Source organism: Barbus barbus, assembly GCF_936440315.1.
Source record: "Barbus barbus genome assembly, chromosome: 24".
Taxonomy (NCBI): Eukaryota; Metazoa; Chordata; class Actinopteri; order Cypriniformes; family Cyprinidae; genus Barbus; species Barbus barbus.
The window spans coordinates 19,363,500-19,388,031 of NC_136752.1; the positions used below are offsets into that span (position 1 = coordinate 19,363,500).

The 24,532-nt window shown below is 38.4% G+C and overlaps 2 protein-coding genes across 8 annotated transcripts in view; both read right to left on the reverse strand.

Moving 5' to 3' along the window:
- The window catches only part of usta (uronyl 2-sulfotransferase a), a 51,123-nt gene extending 39,755 nt beyond the window's left edge, over window positions 1-11,368 (reverse strand). Inside the window, exon 1 of the mRNA XM_079375675.1 lies at window positions 10,898-11,368. Coding sequence (XP_079231801.1) covers window positions 10,898-11,123 — 226 coding nt within the window. The 5' untranslated portion in view covers window positions 11,124-11,368. The remainder of the gene's footprint in view (window positions 1-10,897) is intronic.
- A 1,282-nt stretch (window positions 11,369-12,650) lies between these two features.
- Window positions 12,651-24,532, reverse strand: part of sash1a (SAM and SH3 domain containing 1a) — a 233,123-nt gene continuing 221,241 nt past the window's right edge. For all 7 annotated transcript variants that reach the window (XM_079375670.1, XM_079375669.1, XM_079375668.1 and 4 more), the window contains 8 exons: window positions 24,325-24,457; window positions 22,262-22,431; window positions 21,726-21,935; window positions 20,991-21,141; window positions 20,736-20,864; window positions 17,497-18,467; window positions 15,399-15,530; window positions 12,651-15,267 (listed from right to left, as the gene is read on the reverse strand). In XM_079375670.1, coding sequence (XP_079231796.1) covers window positions 15,007-15,267; window positions 15,399-15,530; window positions 17,497-18,467; window positions 20,736-20,864; window positions 20,991-21,141; window positions 21,726-21,935; window positions 22,262-22,431; window positions 24,325-24,457 — 2,157 coding nt within the window. In that variant the 3' untranslated portion in view covers window positions 12,651-15,006. The remainder of the gene's footprint in view (window positions 15,268-15,398; window positions 15,531-17,496; window positions 18,468-20,735; window positions 20,865-20,990; window positions 21,142-21,725; window positions 21,936-22,261; window positions 22,432-24,324; window positions 24,458-24,532) is intronic.

The window sequence follows — 24,532 nt, forward strand, 5'->3', positions numbered from 1 at the left end:
CAATCTTAATGGGAGACATATCAGAGTTAAAAAAAAGTGTGTGTGTCTTCTTGCTGGCACACCTGTGACCAGGACAGCAAGTCTTAGCCACGGTATCCAGAGTAAAGTCGGCATACCACCACAAAGTACGAACCACATCCAACAAGAGTAACTGTTGACGCAAGAGGAAGCTGTCTGAAACGGATGCCCAGGTACTAACCCAGACTGTATCCAAAAAACATAAAACCACAGCTGCCCAACTCACTGCAGAATTAAATGTGCACCTTGGCTCTCCAGTTTCCACCAAGATTTTTAATTGGGACCTACACAGGGCCAATGTTCATCGTCAGGCTGTTATAGCCAAACTTTCGGTCATGCCAAATATTGGTTTCGGTGGTGCCAGCAGCACAAATCTGGGACAATGTGAAACATGTATTGTTCTCTGATGAGTCCACCTTCACTTTCCCACATCCGGGAGAGTTACTTTGTGTAGAAGCGCTAAAGAGGCTTACAGCTCAGACGGCTGCATGCCCAGAGTAAAGCACGGGGGTGGATCAGTGGTAGTTTGAGCTGCAATGTCATGCCATTCCCTATTGTCCTAGATGTCCAACCCATGCATATGAACAATGTTAACTGTATAGTCCCTAGCAAGCTGCCGGAGATAGCCACTGATGAAACACAAGGACTTTCACAGACATGTTGTTAAAAGTAATGACAGATGCCAAGGTTTACAGCTGATGCAGCTGATGTAGACTCTTTAAAGGCCAACAAGCATGAGGTTTTTTATTTTCTAAGAAATGGAAAGAAATTATCCAGCAGGGACTCATTAAATAGTTCAGAATAATCAATCAAACAGTAAAGACATTTATGTTACACAAAAAAAAAGCAAACAGTAAAGACATTTATGTTACACAAAAAAAAGCTTTTTCAGACTTTCATCAAAGAATCCTGAAAAAATTTATCACAGTTTCCACCAAAATATTTATCAACTGTTGAGCACCAAATCAGCATATTTAGCTTTGCTATCACAGGAATAAATTACATTTTAAATGGTTATTTTAAATTGTAATCTTTTTACTGCATTTTTGATCAAATAAATGGAGCCTTGCTGAGCTAAGGTCTGACTTCTTTGGACACCTTAGACATCAACAGTAAAAGAAATGGAAAGTGTTTTCTTCTCTAATGATGTATTATTAAATAAAACTTCATTATTTGCATTTAGCATTGTTCTTACCTAGCTGTCTGTGACCCTATCAGAACAGAAAAGACCAAATAACTGAGAATCAGTGAATAAGGTGAACATGTGGCATGCAGGAAGTGACAGCAAAGACTGAATTGACTTTGAACATACATAAGCTGGAACTGTGGAAAAACTGAAAACAACCAACTTGCCACTTACATATCTTGGCCTACACAAAACATGAAAGCTCAGCGGCGTGCACACACGACACCGACACATACACGTACACATTGCCCAAGAAGCGCAGAGCGGTTACACACAAAGAGTCGGGCATGGCTGCCCTATCTGCCCAGCATATATTTAAGGTTACTATTTTAGAGCGGGTACTTCTGTTCTTTCACAAGCAGTAAATTAGTAAAACAGAGCTGGCTTGGAAACTGTAAAACAGGGCAGATGGCCCTTCCAAACAAGATATAGTGATCTGCCAGAGCACTTCATCTTCATAACCATTTTACTGAGCAATTAGACCTATCTGAAGATGGCTATCATAAAACACCTTTTTCTGGCTCCCTTAAATAGCATTAACAAATAAAGACAAGCTCAAATGGAAACACTTGTTGGAAGGCAGTTTTTGGATTATGTTCTCAGGATGAAGCTGGAAAGATCTGAGGATGACATAACTTGTGGAATGTTCTCCATCTTGTGGCAGAAGAGATTCAGGATTGCATCGAGGAGATCAACAACTCAGTCCAAACTATAAAATTTGGTATTTAAAATCTAAATGTCCCTCAAAGAAAAATAGAAAATAGCTGAAGAGAAAACGGCTGACAAGAAACAAATGACACACAAGACAAAAAGGATCTTAGGTTAGCAAGATTTCAGGAATGCTCTTCAATTGCTGTGTTAATGGCACTGGTAAATGTGCCCCACCCATAGTACCACTGACTGAGCCACCCACACGTTTGCGCAGATGCCAGCTGTGCCCTCATCAACCTTTTGAAAGGAAAACTGTTGGGAAAAAGGCACAGCCTTCTTAGTTCAAAACACTGTGGCGATCTGGCTACCTTAAAATCTAATTATTATCTCTGATCATTAACTCTAATGCAACTTCCTCAACATCTGGTTTGAGTGAGAGAATCACAGTTTGAAATGTGTTTTTACAGATTTGCGAGATGTTCTTCTCAGAGAAGGAGTCCATGCAGATGTGAAATACCACACCTAGCATCTCCCCCTCACCCAAAAGATCCTCACTCACAGACCACTGCCAAAATATGTGACTGTCCTCTCCGAACTCAACACAGCAACGGCAGGGGTAACAGAAGCACTTGAGCTGAGCTCCAACAGACATACCAAAGAGAGCTGTACAGAATCACAACACTGCTTCTTCTGTTTCAAATGTCGTCAATGAGTCACTGTGATACATATTTCATCACATTTTCCAAATTTGACTTAAGATCACTAATGGCTAGAATTGATGTGGATGTAGACACTTTTGCCATTGAATAGTCAAGAGCTGAGTATAATAACAGGAAAAAAATTCCAATACAGAGAAATTGGGGTGTAGCTGCTTTCATTTGAAACAATTCTGTATTTGACTTGGAGAATAAATCTTTAATGACTTTGGGGTTTTATTAATCATTAGGTGCTGTAATTGAACTAATTTTGGAATTTTGTAGTGTGGGAAAAAGGATGAATGGTCCAAACCACAATTGCAAACAAAAAGTATTGTCTACTTTATGTTTGCAGTTGCGGTCTGTAACATTGATCCTCTTTCTCAAACTGTGAAATTACAAAATTAGTTCAATAAGAAAAGGTATTAGACTAAGATTATGTTAACTGAGATGGGGCTTTTTTTGTTTTTTAAAGGGGGAAAGACATACTTCAGCTGATACGTGTAGGATCTGCATTACATTTCCATGCTGTCCAACTCAGACTCAATCCAAATTGGAAAATGATATTATTTTCCCTCTTGCAAGTTTCACAGCACTTTTGAAATGTCCAGTGATCTGCTCTAAAAGTGCATTCAGTTTGAAAGAGATGGGAGTGAATCTGTCAGTATTTTATTAAATTGGCTGTTGTACTTGTCGCACCACTTTGGAAATTAAATGCCCAGTGGCGCTAAAAGGTATTGCTCTATTGAATTTGAAAATCACCTACACTAAACCTAACTGAGAGTGTTAACAAAAGCAAACGTCTGATAAAAACTTATTTGCAATGCCATTTTAGCTTGCTTCTACAAGCTCATTTATCAAGTCTAATGGTTCACCTGACTCGTACCTGAGCATTCTATATCACAAGTGCAATTCTGTACCAGGTGACCTATCAAGCAAGTTTACTACATCAGAAAAGCCATAGCCTAAATATGGAGCTGGTTATGTAACGCAAATCTCAAAATGTATTACCTTACAAATCATGCACTAAGGTGCAAGTGTTTTCTTTAGACGTCACAACAGTAATTTGCAAGTAACCACATGAAAATAAGTATTTATTAATCAATTATTTGCCCATGTAATCATAATTTGCTTGAAAAGCAATACACGTTGTTGGTGTTTTACCACCACTAGTGGTAATTTCAGCTGGAAACTACCGAGAATCATACATTATAGGTACATTTTTGGCAAAAGTATAGGAAGAGGCACGTCTTTCCAATAAACCTAAGTTGATATTGTCAGTGATTTGACAACTCTTACATCTTAACACTTGACTTCACTTTTGGCTTTGTTCGAAACCAAATGTACTAAATGAGCCTATATGAATGTAGCTTTCATATAGAATATCATTAAATTTACACATTTCAAACATAAAAGAATAGCCTATATAAAGAAAAAGAAAGAAGCCAGTCTATATGAAACAGTGAGAAAATGATGGAGCTCTGATCTTACAAAGGCTATTTGTCCAAGTCAAACATTCAGGAAACCACTTCAGCAAGCAAGCCTCCCTCTGTCTATGCACATATTTCACTGAAAGTTCAAATGTCAAATCATAGATCCACACTGTCTGCTGTCCAGTCCTTTCAGAGTCTATAAACCCCTTTCTGTTTTTCCACTCTCATAGGATACTATTCAGTAATGTGGGATTTTAATACTCAATAAACAAGTCGGCAATCGGACAACCGTACGCCCACCATGAACTTACACTGTTTACATTAAATGCCCAGCAAAATATGACTGACAGCTCAGCGGACTCATTTCCTGCTGCAAAAACTCCCACCTGCGCCACTCTGGAGGAGTTGGCCTGCGAGTTTAAGAGAGTCACCGTGTAAATCTGTCAGCCGGGGGAGAGTAAGATGAATAAATGAAATAAAAATTAAAATCAATCCCTCGTTTCTTTAGCTGGGCGCAGAAAGCAGACTGTATAAGCACGCAAAGATTGGACCTGCCAAAAATCACACGTACATAAGTGAAGCTCGGCAGAGACTGACATCTAAATGAGGATTACATGCTTGTTTATTTGTCTACTTTTATATAACATTGCTAACACTTCTTGTGAATGTGATTATGAACCGCAAAGACTGTGAAGCAAAGGTGTTTCTATGGGGATTCTGTTTGAGATCAATGTGTGCAGAGTTTACGTCAGTGCATAGTACAGCAGCTGAAGTCTTCACATGTGCATGTGTGTAATTGTTCCAATGTGACTGTCGTATGCATCTGGCTAAACTCTTAACGTTCTGCTCCTATAGCTTTGTCTCATTTATTTATTTTTTACTCTAAATGGGTCCATTAAATCGAGTCAAGGCATGCTCTTGAACAGTGGGAGCATTCAGAAAGAGAGACATTCGATTGAATAAAGGTTGAGAATAAAGGTTACACTGTGGATCCTTTGGCCATGCAAGATATTAGATGACATGTTTGTAAACCAATAAAGAACACATTTTAGGAAATTTGCATTCAATCTGTCTTATTTTTCATAATACAGTCAGATCCCAAAGGTCCATGAGTTTAGAAATAGAAGAGCCATAGAGGACCATTTTAGCTCATTGTTAGCTCTGACAAACATAAGCATTTCGATGAATCTCTTTCGAGTTTCTCCCACCTTAAAGGTCATATAAGTGCAAAGGGTCTATAGTTCAAACTAGGGCTGGGCCGATAGACGATGCTATCGTCCATCGCCGATGGTTGACAGACATCAGGATGTTATTTCAATACTTTCTCTCACAATTATATCGTTGGGTACTTATACTGTAAATACATTGGGGAGCCGCTATTAATATGCAGGGCATTGAAACGGCTTTCGAATGCACGCTCTCATTTTACTTTCACTTTCTAGATTCGCTCTATAATACGAAGCAGCAGTACTTACCACACATTTGACAAGACTAGATGTTTGTCAGTGGTGCTCTGGATCTGCAAATCATTCGCCATCGTCCTATCAGTCATCTCTCCTTACTTTGTGTATGTGGTAAGTGAACTTTCATGTAGGCTATTGTAATGTAACAGGCTACCGCTATCAAGCAGCTAACCATGTCCCTTCAGTGGCTCCGTAGAACGCGTTATTAGTTTTCCGTGCCTTTCTGAATACGGATTCACACTTCGGGCACACCCCTAACCCCACCCCCGATGTCATTGTCCATCACGATGTTTCACTGTAGACATCATCCGATGCCAATTTGGTAGATATCGCCCAACCCTAGTTCAAACTGTTCAAAAGTGGAGATCTTTACGAGCAGGATGGCTTACCTACAGTAAATCAATGAAGATTTTGCCAGCCCTTTTGGGGAGGGTTGTACCAATGATTCGCTCAGCAGTCCAGACTACCCTCAGAAGACTCGCTGAGCGAATCATTAGTACAACCCTCCCCAGTCTCCAAAAACTGTACTTATCCAGAGTGAGCAAAAGGGCTGGCAAAATCACTCTGGATCCCTCACATCCAGCACACTCCCTCTTTGAACTGTTGCTATCTGGTCGACGCTACAGAGCTCTGAGCACCAGAACGGCCAGACACAGGAACAGTTTCTTCCCTCAGGCAATCCATCTCATGAACACTTGACAATAACGTGGAACACACAACACTATTATACATCATTTATTCATCACACATACATATTTACATTTCAAATTTGCACATATCATACCTGTACATACATAATTGTCTATATTATATATTGTGTTTATGCTTTTTTTGTACATTGCCTATTTTGTATATTTGTATATTATTCTTTTTATTATCTGTGTCCTGTCGCTTTCTTTCTGTTGCACTGTAGAGCTTCTGTCACTATAACAAATTCCTCGTATGTGTAAACATACCTGGCAATAAATCTCATTCTCATCAAGTTCATCTCTTGAAGAGTGTTTACGCATGTGTCTGTGGCCTTCTAATAGTCCACTCTAATCCATATTAGATAATTCTGTAAATTGGCTGGATTACTCAATCATAAAAACCTCTCAGCAGTAGTATTCTAGTGTGTATGTGTGTGATTTTATAGTCCAAGAAGGTCTGAAAGTCAAGGCAACATAACAAATTATGCTTAATAGCACAAACACACCCAGTGTTTCTATGACCCTGTATTAGTCACAAAGAACTGCCCAATCTGTCATAAACAGTCCTCAAACAGCAACACAAAAACATGAAACTCACGTCCAACTTTTATGAGCATAACAGCAAAGATTGTCCCTCTTTCAGTTTGCCAAAACATTCCACTGATTCTAGTCAATCTACACTACTGTTCAAAGGTTTTAGTAAGTTTTTTTTTTTTTTGAAAGTATCTTATGCTCACTGCAAAGCTGTATTTATTTGATCAGCTAGACAGTACAAACAGTAATATTGTGAAATATTATTTTATTATTTAATTTAAAATTACTTTTTTATTTTAATATAATGATTCTTCAGTATTCACAACCTTTGAAAGGTTTTCTATTTTAATACAATTTAAAATGAAATTTATTTCTGACGCTCAATTTTCAGCAGTCATTATTACTGCAGTCTTCAGTGTCACATTATCCTTCAGAAATCATTCTAATATGGTGATTGGTGCTCAAGACACATTTGCCAATCCTTGCTGAATAAAAGTATTCATATCTTGGGGGAAAAAAAAGAAATAAACAAATTACCCCAAACAGTACTGTAGTGTATAAACACATGCACAAACACTAAACTTCAACTTCTGATCTGAAAACCACAGATCATAAACAACATGTGAAAACTAGTTGAAAGGTAAAGGTGTCCCACTGTAGTGGAAAGACTTATTACCATCTTGAACTTCCTAACACTAGTCGAGCTACATAACAGCATTGCACTTGAGCACCGTCCAAAAGAGTGACTTAAACGCGTGTTCGCTTAGTGTACAAACACCGAATCACAGCCCAGCCAAAAGTAACACCTGCTCTTAAAGTAAACAGGACAGATGCTCATCCTCCTGCTACCACCCCCACTAATACACTGCATACCAGTCCCCTCTCTCTCTCTGGTCTGGAGTTAAAGTCCTGAAAATGTCCTGATATTTCACTAACACCTACTAACCACCATCATTCTGACACTCTGGACCAGAACAATACTGTCAAACAAATTACAAACACAACAAAAACCAATTACACCACCGTTCAAAAGTTTGGGGTCATTACAGAATTTTTTGAAGAAATTAAAAAATTTTGTTCAGCAAGGATGCGTTACATTTATCAAAAGTGAAAGTAAAGACAAAAGATTTCTATTTCAAATAAGTGCTGTTCCTTCGAAATATTAAGCAACAATATTGATAAGCTGAAAATTCAGCCTTTTATTACAGGAACAAATATATTTTTAAATATATTGAAGTGAAAAAATTTATTGTAATAATATTCCATAATATTACAGTTTTTACTGTAATTTTGAACAAATAAATGCAGCCAGGGTGAGCATAAGAGACATGTAGACAAACCATCAATCCAAATCCAAGACAGAACTGCACTTTCTGACAAAATACACAGATATCTGGGAAAGTTGATCATGAAATTAGATACACTGATGCACCACACATTTAATAATGTACTAAACAATGAAACTGTGTCTTATGAGGGGAACACTAATAAGGACTGTGCCAGCATGAGTCTGTCACCACAGTATGAGGGTCAGTGAGTGGTCTGACTGGAGTCTGTGTCTCCATCACTAAACACAAGCTCATTATCACTGTTTTTGGCACAATTAGTCTTATTCTTCATTCTTTCTTAATGACTTGTCCAAGCAATATTACGTCTTTACCTACTATTGTATTATTACATTATATTTGAGTATATTTTGCTCTATCGATTTTTTATTTGTTAAGATTACTTGATTGTTTGCATTGTTGTTTAACTATTTGTTTATAATTTCTCATTCTATGCAGCAGCAAATTCTCTGACAATACTATTGTGGAGTTTTTCATGCTAATGAAGCACATTGAAATTGAAGATTGAAGAGAGAGTGTGTTTCAGTGGGCAAAACAAATATTACCTTGTGTACTCTCCTGCAGAGAATAACTGTTTTCCTTTGCCTGGCTTTATGAGCGCAGCACATCCCTGGCTGGCCATGGCTCATTTGTTCAATCATTTCCCACAATACATCCAGAATATGCTACATCTACTCTGCAAAAAGTTTGCCATGTATATACGTGCAATGCCATGATGTGTCAACAGTTTGATTTTCTGCTCTGGCAGTGAGGAAGCCAGCTGTTGTCCCCCATTTAACTGGATTCAGGAATGTAGACCGAGGTTTATGCTGAAATAAGGAATTCAGATCTCTCTACATACACGTGTGGCCATAACATTACAAAGCTACTGCTGTGGACTGGATCTATGTACAGTGTTTTGGGGGAGTTTAAGAGCTGACTGGCAACCGTGGGTGCTCCTGGTGAAGGTGTTGATGGTAAAGGGTGAGGCTTGAGCAGATGACAGATGAAAGTGGTTGAGAACCCACTTAACAGCCACTTGGAAAAAGCTGAAGTGTACCTCAAGAATGCATCGCTGTATTTGCTTAAAGCAATAGTTCAAATTTAAAAATTAAAATGTAGCCATCATTTACTAACTCTCTTGCTGTTACAACAATGTATGATTTTCTTTTAATCTGTGGCACAAAAAAGGAAATGATAGGCAGAAATGCCATGAGGGGGAGTAAATGACGACAATGTTCGTTTTGGTTGAACTTCCCACAAGATGTATTTTTGGTTCACAGTTCAGACAATAACTAACTGGTTTCCATCTTTCTATCTATGGCAACTTAACCCAGTAAAGTCTGACATATGAAATACTAGTTACAGTCAGAACAATTTTCTGCTTACATTAAATGCATATTAATATCAATTGACAATATAAATCCCAATAATACGTCTACAGCTCTTTAGTTTATAGGTCTTTCGCTATAGCTCTTTAGTTTTAACTGTTGCAAGTTGCAAGGTCATGCACAACAGTTTTTTTTTCAGCAAAGATTTGATCATTCTGATAAAAAGGCCTAAGAAATTTGTCTATCGAATATGATACAGTAGCCTTTATAGTGTTAAGATGACCTGACACATTATAGATGAACTGAAGGCAAGTATAGACAGCTGATCCATGTCCACATTACATCATTAAAATGATTAAGAGCAGCACTGACCTCTTTCACAAACACACTAGCAGAATGAAAGCATGACTAACCATGGTAATGTTATTTTCAATAACATTCATATCAACACAATGACACAGACTGCTCTTTATGACAGTACACGATGACCAATGTGCTCTGCATCTCTCTCTTACTCTCACAACCCTTCAGCACATTTCCTTTGACAGCTCAACATAAATACATTTGTGCAGAAATAATCACACTTTTCACCAGAGATTGATTATTACTTTTGTCCCAATGGAACATGGTATTAAACTGCCTATTACAAACATTTCAGCAATAATTGAACAAAACAATTATTTAAGAAGTTGTCATTTTATTGCCTGTATGACAACTAGCCCTGATCTAGTACAAATAGGGTATATTGGCAAAACCTAAATCAAAGCTTATAAGCTTGTCAAAAAAAACTAAACTAAACTAAAAAAACCTGTGAATAGCCTACCTTTCAGCAAACAATAGCACAAGTGTTAAATATACAGATTGTACATAAATACAGAAATAACACACACAAGTTGATGCTGGTTTAACATAGATGCAGCATGAATATGGATTGGTTTACTTTGACAGAGGAAACATGATCTCTCATTTATATCAGCAGGCATATAAGCTACTGCTTGTGTTTAAAGGCAACAGACAAGTGCATACAGACTGAATAAGAAAAACAAACAGTTCGTCATTCTATATTAATATAAATTAAAGGGATTGTTCATCAAGAATGAAAATTCTGTCAAGTACGTAAGCTTATGTTGTTCCAAACCTGCATTACTTTTTTTTTTTTTTTTAAATGAAAGTCGCCCAATCCCCATCCATTTTCATTTGTTGGGGGAAAAAAAGATGCAATTAAAGTGAATGGTGACTGAGACTATCTGCCAAACATCCCATTGGGGTCACACAGGTTTGTGAGGGTGAGTCTAAGATGACTTGGGTAAACTGTCTCTTTAAACGAACTCTTCGGATGTAATATCCCCCACAAGCCTCACAACCCAAAACCAGTCTGACTTCAGACACGTTTTCGTAAAGGTGAGGACACAAAAAAGCAAACCTGTCAAAACACGCCTAAACAGGAAAACGCGCTGAAACCTTAAATTGAACATCTGCCTCGGCTACACAAATGTTGGACACTTTGATGCCGTGACGAGACAGCAGTCGGTACAAGTCTCCAAACACTGGGGAAAGCGAGAGGAATCTTACCGAGATACTGCCTGATCTCCAGCAGAACTTTAGGGGGTCCTCCGTTCAGCTGGTAAAACAGTGAGCCGAGACTGAAGAGCAGCAGTGTGGCCATGCAGAAACCATAATCGCGCAGAGAGAAGCGAAGCCCGAGAGCCGAGAACCAGAATCTCCTCCTGCTGTTCCTATCCGTGCTGTGACTCGCGCTGTGATTGTTTAGACGGGGACTGCTGCTGGAATTCTTCATCGTCTCCTCACATGGAAGCGCCCAGAATGGTCGTCACCCATCCGCCTCTTTAGATAAAAACTTTTTTAGTCAACATTTAATCAACAACTAAAGTCACTTCACAGATCGATGCACGCGCGTTCGGATGTTCGCCCCCCGCTCGGTCGTGTTTTCTCGTTTGCTCTGGCTGAGCTATTTTTGCGAATGAAGTTGAGAATCCATCCTCTGCTTTTTGGGGTTAGTGTCGGTGTCAGATTACTGAATGTGGAGGAAAAAGTTCAACCGGAGGATGGACTCACACTCACGCGCGTGCCGCTCAGCACCACCAGGCGGAAGACGCGAGAAAGCGTCAGTGCAGTCTAAGAAAAATTAACACACATTTAGGTGCAAAATTACTAATTGTTTTAAATTAATGCAAATAAAAAATAAAAATACACATTTAATAAAAAAGATCAACCAATAATTGTGCTCTATCTATCTATCTATCTATCTATCTATCTATCTATCTATCTATCTATCTATCTATCTATCTATCTATCTATCTATGTCTGTAAAAACAGCTCTGCATTTGGAGCCAAATTTCCATGTCGTACTGATATTCGGAAGCAAAGGGCAGTAAAGACAACAGCAAAGATAAAAATAATTTTAATTAAAAAAATATTCAGCCAAGAATCAAGTTCATGACTGAGCAGTTTTTGACAATTTGAACAAGCAAAACTAAATTAGACTCTTCCAGCCATGTGACTAAGTGTTAGAATGATAAAAGCAGTCTGCCTCACAGTGGTTTCATTTATAGTGCAACACAATATCTTTTATTTCAGTGAGGCACTCTAAATCAAATGAAATTATGACTTTATTTAACCCACTGGGAATTTAATCATGTCTAGTGATTGCTAAATCAGAGGTGAACAAGGGCAAAAATAGGCCTCCTCTTTAACCTCAAGCTGTGTTTGTTATTGACTCCCCATTTTGGATATATAGTTTCCTGAGGGTTTTGAAATTATTTTATCAAATAATTATAAAGTAAAAGAAAGAAAAGTTTGTCTCCTAATTTGTTCTCAAATTAGGATGTTTATTTGCATGCAGCAGTGTTGATACTATTGTCAAGAGAATTTTTGTACTTTAATAATAAATGATCTGAGAGTCACTTCAGTTACTGATGAAATAAGGCTTCAAATATATGCACTACAGGTATGTAATTGTATAATTCTGAAGACCTTGTTTTTTTCCCCTCTCATTTTTATGAAGATAGATCAATGTCATTGACATAACTGTTAGTGTTTTGTATAAACTTTCCACTAAAGGACACTGGTCTCAGACAGGCTGAAAAATAGTTCAAAAGTTTTTTGGTTTTTTTTCCTGAAGGAAATTAGTATTCTTATAAACGCTGTTCTTTTGAACTTTATATTCATAAAAAACAGTACTCTTTTCAACCTTGATAATTATGTTTCTTGAGCACCAGATATGAATATTAGAATGATTTATGAAGGATCGTGTGACACTGAAGACTGGAGTAACGGTTGAAAATACAGGATACGGGAGAGCAGTCAGTGTAGGATATTCTTTTTTTTATTACACCTCAAAGGGACAAATATTTTAATACATTTTTGTTTGTAAATACCCAAGCAAAACCTTTATAGACAATCATTAGCGAACTTAAACCAGATAAAATAATTTTTATACATATATTTTACAATGGTCACTGGAGCATGTCACTAACTAACTCTAGGTGAAAGAGTATTGCTCTATGATGTATAGTACAGCTAATAATTACATTTGATGTAAAAGCAAAAATAAGTTATTTAATATCAATTACATATACAGAATGTGCAACCTCAGTTAATCATTTCATATATGTAATTAAGACCCAGTTTTATATCATTTAAGTTGAAATAACTGGTCATGGTTAGTTCTGTAATTATTTAACAAGTGATTAGAATTATTTTTTTAACAGAGATTTGATATTTAAACAGCTCACCTCAACCATCAACATCTGACCTGAAAACAAACTTCTTTAAAAAACTGTAAATGTCCATTTGTAATCTCATTTTCTCCACAATGGAATTAAAAACAACTTTCATTCTTTAATAAAGTGCATTTTTACAGTAACATTTCATGAAATATATTTTCAATTTTAATCACATAAAAAGCCTCATTGTTATCAAAGCATTCATCTGATAGCAATTTGAAGGCATCCATTCTTATACAAAGGGAATCTATTGATTCTCTACTGCTTAAAACGTTCATTAAAACCTTGAGCATTACGGCCTATAAATTGTGCTGCGTTAGATACAAAAGAGTTAATGGCATGAGGGAGGAATACAATTCTAAAGCAAGCTTTCAAAAACACCATTTCCTAAAACCACAAGGCCTTAGGGAAGCATGGCTGATGTCTTTTTGTAAATGGAAAATCAAAGGATTTGCTTAAGCAACTGTACTGAAAGGAGTTGAGTTTTCACCTCAGTTGCTCAATCAAAAACAGTCTGAGAGTGATTGTAGGAGAAACTCGCTTCATTGTGCTTAATTTGGAGTGACCTATGCTTTAAATCTGTGAGCAGTGATGGCGTCATGCTAATGCCAAAGTGACGTAACAGACATCAGCTAATGTTGCACTTCATGCTCACTTTTCATTAGGAGCCAGATGCTGTCAGTCTTTACACACATCTGAGAGAGAATCACCAGATGTGTGCAAGCAAAATTAAGTCCATAGCACCTTATTCCCCCTGAAACACATTGTCATTGTGCTCTGAATGCTTCATTGGATATTACTTCTTCCCAATTTTGAACACTTTTAACTCATGAGTAAAGCACCAGTCAGCAAATGTAACTAGAACACTCCTCTAAGTTAGTAACTATCAGTTTTGATTTGATTTTCTTGTATTTTAAGGCTAAGACTGTGTGCTTTTAAGAGCTCAAGGCTTTTTCTACAATTCAAAATGTCTTCAACACCCTAGTCAAAGTGCAAGACAATCTGGGACAAAAGAAAAGGAAATAAAACCAAAATAAACACCTGTACACATTTCACTCCAGCAAGCATATTACAGCTGTGTGATGCATCACTGGCATCAGAGCTGAGTATGATAAGAGGTACACGATATGCAGGAGTATCTTTAAGATAACAGGCAACATAAATTGATACAGTAATTAACTTTGATATGCCGCAACAGCCGAGTAAGTGATACGTGTTGAATATTGTGTGTTTAGAAGACTGGGAAGATTAAATGTGCGGTGAATATACAGTATTATATTATGCAGATTATAAAGAGTGATGCTAAAATGTAACCTTGAAGAAAGAAACAAATAAAAAACTTTTTTTTTTTTTACAAACATAGTACATATTTGCTAAAACTGTGACCCACTATTGGCCTGAAATCAAAATGTGCATTGCTCTGAATATCCCCATATGGCAACATCATGCTTTTGGGAATGACTCACCCAAGAGAACACATCTTTCATATACATACTGTATGCTTTGAGAGATAAAGTAATATTATATTAACAAACCTGCATGAAATGACATTGCTTTGGCCAGGCGACATACTCTTGATACTCATGTGCTTCAATAAGCATTAAAAACTTTTATTTTACAGTTGATTTTTTTTCTAAATAAATCTCACACTTCCTGAAAAAGGGGTTCAGAACAGTCTTTAAATTCATACAAAAGCATAAATTCTCAGAAAAAGTGTGCTTTCTTTCGACAGGCGGATGTTTCAGGCCAAAACATCTGTTGATAGGCCCACAATAACAGTCCTTGGAAGCCAGATCAGTCATTTCTGAAAACGCCAAAAGGCTGAGATTATAAGACAGAAAGGTGGGAGAAAATTTGGCAGCTGTTGTCCAAGTCTGTCCCTTCACCAGCAAAATTTGATCCATTTAGTCAAGTTCATAACAGCTCATGTTAGTATTATGACTGTCCTAAGCTGCTGGCTGTGACAAGTTGGGCTTCACTGAGAAGAATACGTATGTGATGGTCCTCCTTCAAGCCCGCTTCCCTTGCTTTTGCCTCGTTTAAGGATGACACATGATCCAGCGTGTCAAAGCCTGCAGCCAATAGAGGGGCAGAATACATGGGCATTCCAATCGACACGAGCCAATCAGACACTGAGTTCACGTGAACAGGAGACACTGGCTTCCGACACATGTCAGTCAAACCTCCCGAGGGAATCTGTGGAGAAAAGGAAAACACAAGGGCTAAGTCTCAGTGCTAACGCAGGAAAGTAAATAAGAATATTATGATCTAATTTGACTCACATGCATGTGCTATATCAAATAATGGAATCTGCTAAAGTAACTCACAGCCATGCGGTGCTCCTTGCGGAGTTGTTTAACTCTGATCTGATCCAGACTGGACGCCACGTCCTTCACTGGCTGCTGAAAGTCCTCAGAGTACCTCTGTACTAAGAGCTGAGGAATACCACAGCGGCCGTGCTGAGAAACACAGAGAGAAAAGGAAAGATTAGCCAGGAAAACAAGATCTAGTGAAGTTCACCACCTCATTTAAGCGATTGGAAAACATCTCCAACAACCTTACAGCCCTGTACGGCCCCTAAGAGACGCACAAATTCAGTCATCAAAATATAAAAAATATGAGGAGAATTTTCCTTAATAATGCTGTACTGTTTCAAGCTAAGCCGTGATTAGCGCCCAGCTAATGTGAGCGATGCAACATTCGCCTCAGACTGTGGACTCTGAATAACAACAGAAATTATCAGATCATAAAGTTTATTTCATGTGGCTTTTTAATTGATTTTACGGTTGGTGGAGACCAAGCACACTTGGAAACGGAGTGCAACTCACAAACAAGCAAACTTTATGTGCCAATTATAGCATTACAAGGCGACCGAGGCTAAAATGTTTGTTTAATGTGAGATTCAGAGCTCTAATGCTAACATCACCCTGTGTGGTGTAACTAAGATCCAGTTTAATCATTTTCAACCTGTCTTTGTTAGCACGCCAAATGGCCATCTTCTCTAAAACAGGCAATGTGGCTTCATAATATTGCAAACCAAGCAGTTTTTTTTTTTTTTATCACAGTTAGCTCAATACTCGGCCATCTTTGTGAAACTAATCAACAATCCAAGTACAAAGCTCACACAAGCAGAGCAATGTTTTGATGGTGCCACAGACGCACGGTGTTTACACTCCTCAGGGAAATCAAACAATGAACAGCAAACAAGCTACGAGAGGAAAAAGTATTTAATTTATATTACACACACACATCAGCTTTAACTTGCAAACATCTTGGTAACTGAGAGATTAATTCGAAATCTACTCAAAGAGATTCAAACAATTTCTTGTGCCCAATTTGGGGTACATCCGATAAGCTGTGGGTCCAGGCACAATAGGATTGGCTGCCAATAAAAAGCACTAAAACTCCAGGCAGTCTGAAACCACAAACTGTTCCAGTGTTTTCATATTAAAGAGGGGACATTTCTCACCTCTTATTCACCTTTTTTGTGTTGGATAATCTCAAAGAAGTGACTTCAGAATCAGATTTGGTTTGTTAATGAATGTGGACATTACACGGAGGACTCAAGAAGATAAACCAGACTCAAGATGCTCTGCTTATAAATTACACAACAAGCGAGTCCTCCAATCCTTCCACTTTCCCACTGCTTTTGGTGCCATGACTGAAAGGACTTTTTAAGGATACAGGATATGTGATAGTTATGTCTGTGCTAAGCCGTGCATTTAGCAATTAAAAATAGTTGAAGAAAAGAAGGTTGATTAATTGTACAGAGACTCCAACAGAAACCTACTGTATAGGTACACTATAGGAGCATCTTCTTATATGGAAACTGATGAGTGGAAATTAGTGTTTGGATGAGCACTGATTGAAATGGATGTTTATTTCCATTTCTCTTGACACTTTCAACAGAACTTCTTGCAGTAAATGGAAGGAAAAAAATATTCCCAGCCATGACTTTCCAGGGACAGTGGCATGGTTGAATCAAGCCCCCTACTTTTAATCATTGTGCTTTTGTTTAGCCTCCTAACCTTTTTATAACTGCTATAGTGCCGCCATTTTCCACACCATTTTTACCATATGATGCAATTCATGCAAACTTGGTCACATGAACATGAAGTCCATTAGCCTATACTGAAGGGCTCCTCAAATCCCTAAAAAAGTTCTTCACTGCCTTGAAGAGTTGAGCTCCAACCGCAATCAAACACACCTGAGCACGGCAATCAAGGTCTTCAGAGTTACTTGAAAAATACAGGAAGGTTTGCTTGAACAGACTTGAGGAACTCCACTATGTGCTCTAACTTTAGCATTTTATGATTACAAAAAGTTCTCAAAGGAGTTCATTTTGTGAATGCTATGCACTCTACTACTTCCTGAAAACTGTGGTAGGCTACAGAAGAAGTGAAGTGAAGTGAAATCGTGACTTACTTTATCAGAGTACGGCTCTTCGGTGAGGTCAATGCCTTCCAAGCGCATCCTGTCCTCCAGCAGAGTCTCCAGGTCAGTCATTTTGGCATGGGAGATCTTCCTGCTGAGGGCAACTTTAGCTCCGTGGATCTGAGGACATGCTGATTCAGGTAGGTCAGACAGCCAGGGTGGACTCAGAGCTGCTGCAGATTCACCTGGTGATAATGGGGTTGACGGGGAACTTTCGGAGGGAGTGGTTGGGGTGTAAGTGGGTTTTGGGGGTAGGGTTGGTGTATCTGGCTCCGAACCAGACAGCACTAGCGGAGGATGACGCAGACCATTCGGCAGACGTTCTTTGGACGTTTTAGCAGGCACAGGAGGTGGGACAGGTGGCTTTTTAGGGTGAGTCCGTGGAGCGGGGCTTGTTGGGGCAGAAACCGGTTGGCGGTTTAAGGTCTGAGCAGCAGTCAATGGACCGACTGGGCTGAGAGGAAGCTGTGTGGGAACCATAGGTCTCTGCAGTGAGCCCATCTCTCTTCCAGCCTTATCGCCACTCTGGTCCAGTTTTGATTCTACAGAATCGGCCTTTGCTTCCTTTTTGTTGCTCTCTGGCCTGCCTTTATCCTCACTGCCACTCTGGTCCTTCCTCTGATCGAAGGCCTGCTCCCAGTGTATATCCCCTAGAGAATGCGAGCGCTTCCAAGACTTTGGGGTCTCTTGGGGACTGTCCAACTCTTCACAGCTTCGGCTGACCGGTATGCGGGAGTTCTGTCTTGCTTTGGAGCCCTTCTTGAGCCCGAGGCTTCGCAGACTGAAGCCCTTTATGGGCCGGGGCAGAAAGGTCTTTGGGAACTTGCGTTCCTTCTTGGCCTGCTGCTGAAGAGCTTCAGTGGAGTGAGTCATGGGAAGAGTGGGATAGTCTGGAGACTTTACACCCCCACAATCAAATCCAGATGAACCACGGCTGTGGCGCGACGCCTTCCGGCTCTTACCTGAAACAAAGAGCCGTGGCTTCACATAAATTCATTAATCACATATTAATTGCTTCCTCAAAGGCTTAAGATGGTGACTTATGGTTTGTGAATAACCCTGATGTTGTGAAATTGATGATCAGTAAGATCTAGTACTGCAGCAATTTGGTTTCACACATCAGAGCGCAGCTCTTCCACTTTGTTATTGATGCATGCATGCATATGCACTATTATTGGTGTGATTCATGCATTGTGTAAGTGTTGAAATATTACATGCACTACAATCTGAATGTGATGAAAGCTGTCAGAAAATACATTTTAAAAAATTGCACCTTTATGTGTACAACAGCTTTTCACCAGGGTACTATTTTAGTACTATGTACTAAAATACACCCTTCAGGGTTACAAAAGGAACAAAAGTGTACCTTTGAGGGTACTACTCCAACACCAAGCTAAAGGTACAATTTTTGCACATTTTTTTCCCAGATAACTTGGCATATTGTTTTAGGCAAGTAATATCAGCCGGGATTAATGTTGGTTAAATTGACTTAACATGTTCTTCCAGAACTGTGTAGCTTATGTCTCAAAGTCTCAGTCCGCAAAAGAAAGTTAGTCATGCGTATCTGGAAAAACATGAAGGTAAGTAAAGGATGACATTTTCATCTTTTTACCATGCAAAATAGAATGAACATCTGTAACGTAAGTAAAGGTATGAAAAAGTATGTTTCTGAACCGGTTAATGTGCCATAGGCACAGTTCATTACATTTGTCAGTTACAGATATGTTCATTAGTTGTACTGATTTTTATGGATTAGTTAAGGGTTAGTTGGTTGAATGAGTGTTAAGTGTGAGTGTTAAGACATTAAGTGAAGAAAACCACAAGTCCAGATCATATTTATTTAGAAAGCATAATTTTCTGCCAATTTTCCAAATCAAATATACTCAATATGCTGAGCACAGAGTTAGTGACAGTCAAACTATTTAAGATTAACAGAGGCACAATACTTTTAATATTATAAAAACAGAGTTAATAAAATTATAAATGAGTATTTATATGCAGGAACATTAAGATAAATGAAGATCATAAATGACAATGACGGTTGAGAAATGATGCAAGGATCTGGAAATGAAAGAAAGAGGCATTCAAGGATGCATTTAAAGTATTTTTCCTGGGCCATCAGATATATTTTAACAGAATCCCAATGACTCAAAAAACTTTAATGGTGACAAAGCAGTGCATGATTTAATAGTGAATATAATAAGCTTTGTACCGCTGCTCTTACAAGAAATGAGTAGAAATGTAATCGGCACAGATAAAATAATATCAAGAGATGAAAACAGATGAAAAAAGCAAGCAGACCAGAATGAAAGAGATCACAGAATGGATTTATTTTCCACTTTGGCAGATTGCACATATTTCTGATCCATCCTAAACAATCATACTCCACACACACACACACACACACACACACACACACTGACATACACAACAGGAGGAGGGATCAGTCAGTGTTATAAGATGACAGTAGGAGGTTAAGACGACAACAAGAGCAAAAACCTTAAACACTGAATTTATTTGGAAATAGAGAATGAGATACGATGCTTTCTCTTGAATAAAATCTTTTAAAAACAGTAGATTAGCTCCTACTTTTACACAATCTACGTAAAATATCACCTTCCAAATGTATGCGATTCATTTGTATTTATAAAGTCTTTTCTTTTTTAGGCACATAAGAACTTGTGCAATATGACCACAACAAACACCACACAAATATGGAGTGATATTTCTTGAAATGGCAAAGGGAGAAACTTTAAATTGAGTCTGCGGTGGTTTTGGCATGGAGAACATTCTCAAAATTGTCCTGTTTAAGTCCTGCTGCGAGTACAAGCCTTATATTTGTTTCTCTGAGATTCTGTCTCTCTTTAGATGTTTCAGGATAGATCTGACTTTCTGCGTTTTTTGAATTTTCGTTTTCTAACAGAATGGAAGAAAGCAGGAGCAGTAGTCTGGGGAGGCTGGATAAGAGAGTTAAAGGAATGATGACAGAGCGCCTCTAGAAGCAGAGAAGCAGATAGAGAACAGGGCACAGCAGATGTGACAGACAGACAGGCTTGGGTTAAATCCAGATGTGATGACAGGTTCTCATTGGCTGTTAGGACACCGAGTCATGGCAGAGAGAGAGAGAGAGACGTGGCCCAGAGGTGAGAGGATGGTATCATGGCGTTGCTACACTAGGCTGGACATGGTGATGCGGTTGGTATGGAGATGCTAGACAAGTGCCTGGTTACCATTCTCTAGGTTTTCATTGCTTTCGTAGCAACCAGAGTCCCGTGGGGAGTCGGCCATAAGGCCACGCCCCTCAAAGAGGAGTTTCTCCTGAGAGCCAGAGAGAGCGCTGCGCTCCGGATCACTGCTACCTAGAAAACACACACACACACACAAACTGAGGAAACGTATACACTTAAATATTCTTTTCTAAACAAGTGATAAATGTATAAAGACACATTTAGTACACAGTGTATTTAGTGTATGTGTGTACTTACTGTCGTAATCCTGCAGTAGTTCTACAGCGGTCATCAGTACAGCACGGTGTTGAGGATCTTTGATGTTGAGCTCATCCAGATCTTCTTCCTCTAGTAGCTTAAATGTGTCCAGGTCCTCATACCCGTTAAACAGGAATGTAGGCATGTGCTCCTAAAATACATACACATACATTCACAGATTACACACACAGTAGAGCAGAAGCACTATGTAGGACCCTTACAGCTAAAAATACACCCACTCCACCCTGGTGGGATTTATGTGTGGGAATGTTTCCAGACTTCAAACTCTTTTGTGATGGCTAGCTATCATTATAGTCCATTAACGCACTAAAACCACACAATGAGACTTAAAATGCGGTCTTGGTGTCTTTTGTGTGACGCGTAAGGTTTGTAATGTGATGTTAATTTAGAGATGTAATAATGCAGGAGGTCGTGGGAAGTCTGAAGGGTGTGTATGTCTCTGTCTTTAAATAAAAATTTTAACTGGCATGGGGAAATGACCTCGTCCCACTTTCTCATAGTTAATCTGCTTTAACAAGAGCTGACCATCTTTTCACACTAGCACCCACTTTTTCATTTTCTCATCTCTCCCCACCCTGTTCTTACATTCTGTCAGTAATGATTAAAGATGAGTCACACACTCAAATTTATGCTAGATGATTATAGATATACCAATCAAATTTCAAAGCATGTATACATCTCAAAAAATGGCTGCATGTGTGGTCCTTGTCTCACCTTCAGGTTGATTCTCTCCAGAAGCTCCTCGACTGAGTTGGGTTTGGGTGGCCTACCCTTCCTCCTCCTCCGAACTGCTCGTTTAGGCTTCTCCTCTTCTTCAGCCAGCACATCTACATAAATGAACTTAAATGTGCCCACCTTGTTATTGAGCAGACCCATCCATGTGCCCATGGGCGGCTTACTGATGATATCAATCACATCTCCTCTCTTGAAAGAGAAAGGGAGAAATTTAGTGAGATTCAAAGTTGTTATTGAATAAAAAAGAAAAACAACCAGAATCTACAACATATTTTCAAACCTGCAAACTGAATTGCAAACTGAATTGCCATGCTAGTTTTAATATCTCATATTGTCCTTTCAATCTAATTAAAGGTTTTTACTCAAATTAATATTTATTTGCTAAGTAGCCATGTAATAAGTTGGACCACTTCATATTTTATCACTGCGCATTGTAAAGGTCTAAAATTTTAAGTAATATTAAACACAAAATCATTTTAAATGAGTTGGATTAATTTCCTGTATAAGTGCAGCACCTTAAGTTTGAGTGAGTCTGTATCATATGGACTTGGTGTGAAGTCAGTGTGAACTCTAGCTCTGCCGCAGAAAGGGCCTCTGTACGGAGGCTCTTCATCATCACCATCTTCACTCCTCACACTCTCTCTGTTGCTGGCCGATGAGTCTGTGGTGCTCACTGTCTGTCCACCTGTGAGAGGACCAACACAATCATTACAAAAGGACTGGATTCTTTCACCAGGCAAAAATCATTAATCAGACTGCCAGAAAAAAAAAAAAAAACATCTACATGATTTAAGGCACCATTAATGTCTGTAGCACATAGTCCGTAGCAACATTTTAGTAGTCTTTTATTCCATTTAGTAACAGAGTGAAATAGATTAATGAAAAAGGAAAAAAATGGGACAGGGATTCATCTATTGATTGCAGAGGTGGGTAGTAACGAGTTACATTTACTTTGTTACATTTACTTGAGTACATTTTTTGGGTAACTAATACTTTTAGAGTATATTTTAAAATGGGTACTTTTACTCTTACTCAAGTAAATTTTTAGAGAAAAAACGGTACTTTTACTTCGTTACTGTGGGCGACTCTTCTCTCTTTACTCTATCTTAATGCAATACAAGTTAAAAATGCTTCAGTTTATTCCAAACGCGCCGTCTACTTTTCTCCGGGCAATGAACGATGCCCATTCGCGAATGATTCATTATTTTGAGTCGATTCTGTTTAAAGGCTTTATCAAACCAGTTGGCAAACCAGTGAATCGGTTCGCGAATCAGTTTGAATGATTCGTTCAGTTCCCTGCCGCGCGCGCTGAGTCTCTGAAGCGGTTCTCACTCAGATAACAGAGAGTTTAAGAACACCAAGTGCGCCGAAGACGTGGCTTTGGATCTACAGTCAGGTGAAAGCAAAACTGCAAAGGCTTGTTTGCTAGAGCTATATAAAGATCTTTTATTAGATGAACACCGCGTGTGCTGTCTACTGTTCCACAGGTATAGGCCACGATACCACTATGGCATTATCAGTTTGTTGTACATGTACCTTACATTAAATACAATGTATCATTTATACATTAAATAAGCTGTCACAGTATGAAATGAACACCCGCGGCGCAGCGGCCTGTTCTAGACACAATTAATATTCATATTTTTACAATATTTACGCTTGCAAAAATATAGGCTACATTTGTTTACATTTTGCAGAACAGAAGATCCGTCAATATGCATTTGTTTCGTTATGTTCAGAGCAGTCATGTGAGGCGTTTTCAGAGGTTTCAGTGTCAGAGGTTATAGGATAATACATAATTAATTTACTTTAAAATATAATTTAATTCAGTGATGCAAATCAGAATTTTCATCAGCTGTTACTCCAGTTTTCGGAGTCATATGATCCTTCAGAAATCATTATAATATATCGATTTATTACCAGTATTGGAAACAGTTTTGCTGCTTAATATTTTTTGGAACCTGTGACATTTTGTTCAGTATTCTTTGATGAATAGAAAGCTAAAAAGAGCAGCACTGATAATAAATCAACATGATTTCTGAAGGATTATGTGACTCTGAAGACTGGGGTAAAGGCTGATGAAAATTCTGATTTGCATCACTTACTCAAGTAACTATTCAGACGATTACTTTTACTTTTACTTGAGTAAATATTTCTAGAAGTACTTTTACTTTTACTTGAGTACAGTTTTTGGGTACTATACCCACCTCTGATTGATTGGATGGAATGGAGGCATATCTCAATGCAAGCTTGCAGTCGATTGCAAGAAAGAGGGTTTTATGCGGAATAAATGATTGGAGAAGTCCGGCATACATCACCAGAGAGTAGTCTACTCTGGAAGACTTATGACATTTTGATTAAAGATTTTAAGGCTAAAACTGAATGCGGTTTAAACTATAAAAAAAATCAAATACATTGCTGAATTGTTCAAAATATGATCAATAAAATGCATATATTGTGAATTTCCATTTCATGCCGGCTTTAAACCAGTGTTAAGATAACACTAATATGAGCAATAGCTATGCTTGCACACAGACAAGCACACACACACACACACACACACAACACAAACACTTACTCATGGAGCTCTGCCCACTGAGGGAGCTGCGCAGACTCTCTACAGACCCTCCTGCCTTGAGTTTGGGCTTCTCTAGAGAGTCTGTGTCTGGCTGAGGAGACTGAGGACAACTGGGCGTTCCATCTGGACTGGACTATACAAAGAAAAAAATGAGAGAATTGAAAGTATATGATTATTTATAAATGAAAAAAGTAATAATAAGGACAGC